A 7,477-nucleotide genomic window follows, 5' to 3' on the forward strand; every position below is an offset into this window, starting at 1 on the left:
GCAGCAAGTGGACAAAAAGCCTAGAGAGATGCTAGAGAGAAAAGATTTCAGAGGTTGGTTTAAATCCTAGTATAATAGTTCTCCTTGCTTTAGTACCCCTATATCCACCCTGATGGGACCCCTACTCATTTTGATTTTTATCTTTGGGCTTTATCGTTTAAATTGCTTGATGGCATTCATAAAGGAATGCTTGGAAGTGATATAGTTAATGGTACTCAGATCCCATTGTGGAAAGGTAAATCTGGAGGACACTAGGGGTCATATCTGGAAGACCCATGATTGGGTCTTCAAATGATATTGGGAAGGGGAGAATGAGAGATCAAAAAATTAAAAAAATATGTTTTTTTTGGGGGGGGGATTATTGAATTAAAGTTTAAAGCAGAAGCCTGAACAAAGGCCACACAGGTGGAGATATGTCCAGCCACCTGAAGGAAGGAACCAGCCTTGTTGCATTCTTTTCCTGCCCACTAGAGATACAGGGAAACCAGCCAAGATAGCTTCTCCCCCCTAGGACAGCCAAACAAGGGAAACCAGACAGTTAATGGTTTGGGGGCTTTCCAGTTCAAAATGCAACATCCCCTTTTGTGTTTCAACCAATTGATACTTGCCAGGCAGGAATTCCCCTGCTTTGGATGCCCTGGGAAGGACTAGAATCTTCCCACCTTGCCTTCCCTGAGCATGAGGCTCGCTGCAATCAACTGCTGCATCAGTGAGAGTGTGAGTCCAGGGTATGTCTTGTAATAAAAAGATCCTCATGCGTTTTGCAATGGTGTCAAATCCTGGTAGTCTTTTGGGCTCTGGAGAATCGGACACAACATCTCTGAGTCATTACAAAATCGCTTTGCTATATTCAACAATATTGGAGCACTGATGGCTGTGTAAGGAGGTGACTTTTCTTTGCCCTATCTGTTATTTTCTAGATTAAGTATCTTTTTTCATGGAGCAAGGAGATTCCCAAGGAGCATGGGAAAGAGGGAGAAAAGTTGCGGAGTTTTCATTTTGAAACTGAAGAAGCCTTGGCACTCAAGCTGTTTTCATCTTATTTCCTTCCTGGTGGTTTCACACTTTTTCCTGAGGGCCAGGAAGGCAGAACAAAAGACCAAATGGGGCCCCTAATTTGCACTGTTACCTCTTTGTTTTCCTAATCACGATCTGCCTTGCAATGAGAAGGACCATAGAAACCTGTAGAAAGCCCTGTGTGTGCATCCACATAGCTCTGAAATCCTCAGACCTGGGTGCAAACACCAACCCAAGCACACTAGGAAGAAAAACCCAAGGTTGGTGTTTATGAAGATCCTGCAATGGGCTTAGGGTCATATGCATAGGCAATCCTGGTAGTCAGGGCATCCAGATTCTGGTCTAGGAGTAGTATCATAAATTCTGAGCATTCTGCTTGCTCCACAGAGAGTGGCAGGAGACAGTGTCAAGTCCCTCTAGTGTACTGGATCGAGGGCAAGAGAAATGATTGTATGAAGCAAGGGGAGGTATTGGCTTCCAGTTAAAGAAGAAGTTGTTCATGATCTGAGCAAAGATGACACCAACAAATGCGCCCAAGTGCTCAGGAACAAGCCCATGAGACCTCAACCCTACACACAGAACTTCAAACAGCTGAGTAAAGCTAGGGGCAGGAGAGGAGGTACTCACCAAGGAAGAGCATCAGTTGGTTGTCCAGTGCCAGGCAGTTCTGAAATCATAATACAAGCGACATTATATGGACTCAACAGGTTATACTTAGGAATATATGTGTAGATAAAAATACACATATGCGTGCATAACAATTTAATTTAAAAAGAGGCCATGAATTCTAAGGAGAGCAGAGAGGGGTATATGCAAGGATTTGGAGGGAGGAAAGGGAATGGAGAAATGTTGTAATTAAATTACAACCTTAAAAGTAAACAATAATTTATCATAAAATCCAGAAAAAAGAGCAGTTGTTGGTAATAGACTATCATGATGTCTATCTCTCTCAGTGTGTTTTATACAACTCCACATGACCCAGAGGCCCAGGCAAAGTATTTAGAGCAAATAAAGAACAATCATTCCATTCCTTTGAATTGTTTTTTTTTATGGACATGATCTTAAAAAAATTAATTTTCAAGCTAAATGATCACAGTGCATAAAGAATTTTCTTCTTACTCAAAAACTAAACTTTCAAACATAAAGAAAATCCTAGCATTTTATTTTAAAAGACCAACACATTATTCTATGCTTTTATTGGCTAAGAACAAAAAAATTTTCACCTCCAAATTTTTAAAGAAAGTGTTCCTGCTCCCATTATTTTATTTAAAAATCTTTTAAAATATATCATACAAGGGTGTAATGTGGGCAAAAAACACCATAAAAAGATAAACTTGTTTATAAAAGTTTATGTCATAAAAATTGAGCTCTAAATCAACTGGATATATGCATGAACACTTGAGAAATGCTGGGGATATTAAATAAGCCAGGGAGAGCTTGAGAAGAGAAAGAGAGAGAGGGAAGAAAACACCATTTAAGAATGATTTTTGTTTAAAACTAAAAGCAAAACGGCGGTGAGGCATATGCAAATGACCCAAACTTTCAACTTTTGAAAGCTGTCCACTGCAGATGTTTCCAGATTGGTCAGAGAATGATGATTCCAATTGTTGTGCCATGCTCTCTGACACAAGGAATAGGAATACAATAGGCAGACTGCTAAGGAATATATAAATGTAAAATGTGAAACTCCCCACATGAGCAAAGCTGAAAACTGGGGCCAAAACCAGTTTCTCAAAAGTTGAGGTGTGAGGTCTCCTGTAGAATATTGTTATCAAATGTAAATACCTGGAGGATAGCCAGTCTAGTCGGGGCTGTTCCCTTCTGCCCAGTTCATCTCTTTCTGCTTTATCCTTCCATCATAAACTGCCTTGGAGATTGGCACTAGGAGGTAGGTAGTTTTGCTGAGAGCTTGGAATCAAGTGTCACTCCTTGTATTCAACTTTCCAAAGACAGTCTTCAAAAATGAAGTCACATATTACTTTGCCTCTAAAATGAAGGGTAGCTATAGCAGGTGAGTCTTGTTCAGAATCTATCCTGGTTTTATTTCAAGACTAATGTTGAATAAAATAGTATCAGTGGAATAGTGTTTACTGGGCCTGGAAACATTCTCTGTGTTCTTTAACAGCATATTATATTCATGTTAGTTGATATTCACATATCACATATGCACACACACTTACACAAAAACACTTACATGAAATTATTTAAAAACAAGAAAATAAAGTTAAGTCTTTTTGCCAGTTTCATATACTTTACTATATAATATTATTCTATCAGCATTTTCGGAATACACGTTTCAGTTTGCAGCTTATACAGTTCTTGCCATCATTTGCTCAGAGTGTGACTTGGTTTTAATCAGTTTCTCCCTTATGACTTTAGGGAAATGGATGAATCAGTTTTGTATGTTACTTAAAATAATAGTTTTCCTTCCGTGTAGTAGACATCTGCCCAAAGCCTCATATTTTCATAAAGAATAAAGATCAGGAAAAGAAAACGGAGGCACGAAAAATGTTTAGAGCAAGAGAAAAACCTGAAAGGGATTTTCTCTTGTGCTTAAAGAATCTTCCAAATAGCAAACATTGTGTTTACGATCTCATCAAATCCCCACTGCAAGCCCAGGAAGCATTTTAAGTCTTATGCTGGACTTCAAGTGTGGCACCAAGCTAGAAGCATTAAATATCTCCAATAAGTAGGAACAGAAAATTTATACACATAATTTTCTGGTTCCAAAGTCTGTTTCTTTCTACCCTCATTGCTTCTGAAGTTGCCTTTAAATTTTTTGTTTGAACTCTGATATTTCTAAAAGAAGAGAAAACAAGTGTAGGTATACCTGACATTTGGTGCTGGCTAGCTTATCTTCTTATATTAACGATTAACTTTCTCTGGCAACAGGCAGGCATCCCAGTCTAGAGACTTCCCCCTTTTTTTTCACTGCTGTTAAAAGCTGATAATGGACTTGAGCTGCCCTTGTCTGCAATGCACTCACTCGATTTTTTTTAAACTGTAAAGTTGTATTTTAAATTTAAGTCCTATGAATTTAGAGAATGCCTCTGTAACTTCCTGCAAAAACTGAAATTGATCTGTCATTTAGTCTCCCAACACAATGAAAGAAACAAACAAAACAGACTGCTGCGTTTCACTTTTCCCATCATTTCCCAAGAGCATCATAATGCTATCTTAAAAAGCATTCCTAAGGGACTTAGGGCAGCCTTAATCAAATCTGCTGTCCACAAGTGCAGAATGCGTCACTGAATAGCTGGACAATGCTCAACAGAGCGTTACTACTCTTGGAAAGTACTGAGCAAGGACATTACTTACATTATGATGATCTAGTAAAATATCGCCCATGATTAACATTCAAGATTTTCAAATAAAGGACTCCAAGGTGAGTGCATTGCTATAGCTGGAATTTTTGGGGGGATGTTGCTAATTTTTCACTTTTTTATAGTCAAGTGAAATTTATGCTGTCAGTTTTTAGCCTTCATAATGTTTCAACTAAGTATTGAGATAAGCTAGCCAAAAATACATGTATTTTTCAACCAATATATAAAAATATATGTATTTTTACAGATACTTTGAATATTTATGAACTTCTTGTTCGGATCTTTGATCCTATTTTGGAACTAAATTGGAACAAATCTTTACCAGTAGCTTGTCAAAACTAAATAGTTGTAGGGATGAGTACTCACTACCAGAAAATATGAGAGAGAAAAATAATACTTAACGTCAGAGAAATAAAAAATTTTCTTTTTAATAATTTGACCATTCACTGGTGGATTAAAGAGCAACACACACACTTGTCCAGTTTAGTTAACACATACACTTTTTATTTTTTAGAATATAGTCTACATCTGGATTAAAAAAAGTTTTAAATAAACAAGACATATAACAACAGTGGAACCCTTCATCATTCTATGTACGACACAGATAGAATGTCAGTTGGTTCCACTTTGGATAAATCCACTTTCTCATAATAATGTTATTATTTTTGCTGGCCTAGTGGCAAGCTTTATTCTAGCTGGCGCACCGCCAGTTTACACACACGGGAGGGGGAGGGGTGGCGTGAAAAGTGATGGGGTGCCACAGGACTACTGTTCAGTGTAACAGAAAATCGTTAATAAAGTAGTACCGGTTACCAACAGTGCTGTTTGTGCGCTTATCACAACGGAATCGACAAAGTTTCAAAGCAAAGAGATTTGAAATACTTAAGACAGGGTCACTGTTACAAAAAGACATAGTGCAAACAGGAAAACTGACGCAATCCTAGCAACGCCAGGGCCTCCTCTTGCAGCTCAAAGCAGGGCGGGCAGGAGACTGCGCCCCGCCTCCCATGAGCACCCAGCGAGAAGCTGCCCTCCCAAGTATGGCAACCCAGAGCCGTGCCCGGCATGGCCCTTTCTCAGGCCCTCCTCTTCCGGAAAGAAAAACAGAAAAGAAACCCCAAGAAAGGCACAGGCTGAATGAAGGACTTTGGCCCAGTCCCATTTCCCACCAACAGAGAGCAGGCCCCCTCCGGGGGTCTTTGAACCCCCCTCTCTGGCGACTACTTTCGTCTGCTCTCGCGATGAGGCCCTCTTCTCCACACAATCCCCCTCCCCCACGTACCCAGCCCAACTTTACAGTGTGCCCTTAGCGCCCCGCAACCAGGAAGAAATAGCTTGGAGGAAAAGAGAGGGGTGGGAGAGCCGGCCTGAAAGGGTGCTGGGGCAGTGAGGATAGCCCCGCCTCAGTGGCCCCAATTACTGAAGCCGATCTCCTGCTTGTATCTGTTGGTGAGGATGTTGGCTTTGCGGGTGAGTTTGGAGAGCACAGTGTGCAGCCCGCGCAGGTGGTAGTGGAACTGCTGCTCCAGATCTTCCTCGCCGGCCTCCGTGCTCTCCAAATGGCTCAGGCCCACTAGAATGTCCTTGGACTTCCAGGTACTCTCCTCGCTCCCGGCCGGCGGGGACGATGGCTGGTGCAGGACTCCCCACTCGATATCATTGCGGATGGACTTGAGCAGCATGTAGTGGCTGTACATGTCCCGGGATGGCGCGAAAAAGCTTCCATTAGCGCTGGCCGGGCTTGGGGCTGGAGTCGTGCGCTCCTCCAGGCAGCTTCCACTGCTGCCTACCTCCACGCCGACCTCGTTGTCTAGCTCCGGTTCGGACAGGGGCACGTCGCGCAGCAGACTGGGCACCATCACCGTCTGGTCCATGTTGTTCACCGCGCCAATGAAGCGATTCATGGCGTTAAAGAGTGAGTGCCTCTGGTTGTAAGTGTCGCAGATTTGCATCATGGTGGCCGAGCGGGCGCCGAAACACTGAGACGCTGATGCACCAAGACAGACTGCTGGCGACGGATGGCCGCCTTCAAACGCTCTCAGAGGCCGATCCCTGGAGCCTGCTTTTAGCTAGTGTGGTGGGATTCCCAGATCCTTCTCCGCCCTCTCTTCACTCCAGTTTCTGTTGCAGCCCAGCCCTGCGTGATACGCGGCTGCTCTTAGCTTTGGCTTTCAATGATGGTGGGTGGTTGGGTCTAGCCTTGACCTGCTTGGGAGACACAGAGGAAAGAACAAATTACCCACCCGGTTAGGGTGTCCGGGGCCCCTGTCCACTCGATGCTCCCTCCCTAATCACTACTGGCCAGAGAAGGCGCCAGGGTGGCTCCCTGGGAACAGGCAGTATCACCTCCTCCAATGCTAGCAGAAGACCATTGAGAAAAAAGGGAGAAAGACACCCCCCACCCAGCCCGGACTCTAACGTTTCCCCCTTCCAAATCCTAAGCGAAAACAACCATATTAGCCAGGGCAGCCAAAGGGAGGGGATACCTACCTCTTGCACTGATAGCTCCCCTGGTTTTCAGTGTTTGCGTTGCAGAAGGTGGCTACCCAAGAGCGCTGCTGCTGTGAGTGCGGATGGCGGTGGCTGCTTCGTCCTCCTGCCCATCCCAGGTGCTCAATTTATAGTTCAGGAACGGTGTCCCAGGCGCCCAGGACCACCCCCGATGTCTCCTCCTCCTACCTCCTCCAGCAGCAGATAAAAGGTCCCAGCCCTGACCGCAAGTAACACTCGCCCAACCCTTTCTACCGCGGGGGCGGGGCACGCAGGGCGGCTCCGCCTCTCGCCTGATACCCGGTCGAAGGCTGGGCGACCCAACAGGGCAAGGCAGGGTAGGGCTGGGAGGATGGAGCGGCCGCGCCCCAGCACCAAGCCCAGAGCAAGCTGGCTGGGACAGGGAAGGCGAGGCACTGAGCTCAAGCAGCCCCGATCCAAACCAGAGGGAGGACTGATGTGCTTGGGCTGGGCGGGCTTGACACGTACCAGCTGGCTGGGATGACCAAACCTAGAGAGGCTGCAGCCTGGAAATTTAGTTTCCATATATTATTAAGAGGGTAAGAGGGGCTCACAGCTGTCCTGGCTCCACACGGGAATCTTATGTAAGAAGAGTAGCAGGACATGCCGGATGCACGTGGACACGC

At 44.3% G+C, this 7,477-nt stretch overlaps 1 protein-coding gene across 2 annotated transcripts; it reads right to left on the minus strand.

Moving 5' to 3' along the window:
- Window positions 1–4,822: 4,822 nt before the first annotated feature.
- Mid1ip1 (MID1 interacting protein 1) lies at window positions 4,823–7,159 on the minus strand. Of its 2 annotated transcripts, none has more exons than XM_055599670.1 (2): window positions 6,831–7,159; window positions 4,823–6,545 (listed from the first exon to the last, which is right to left on the minus strand). In XM_055599670.1, the coding sequence occupies exon 2, from the start codon at window positions 6,293–6,295 to the stop codon at window positions 5,744–5,746; it is 552 nt and encodes a 183-aa protein (XP_055455645.1). In that variant the 5' UTR covers window positions 6,296–6,545; window positions 6,831–7,159; the 3' UTR covers window positions 4,823–5,743. The 2 variants fall into 2 exon arrangements, with proteins under 2 accessions (XP_055455645.1, XP_055455644.1); XM_055599669.1 differs by having other exon boundaries at window positions 4,823–6,548.
- Between the last annotated feature and the right edge of the window lie 318 nt (window positions 7,160–7,477).

This window comes from Psammomys obesus, unplaced genomic scaffold, assembly GCF_907164565.1.
Source record: "Psammomys obesus unplaced genomic scaffold, mPsaObe1.curated_primary_1811, whole genome shotgun sequence".
Lineage (NCBI taxonomy): Eukaryota > Metazoa > Chordata > Mammalia > Rodentia > Muridae > Psammomys > Psammomys obesus.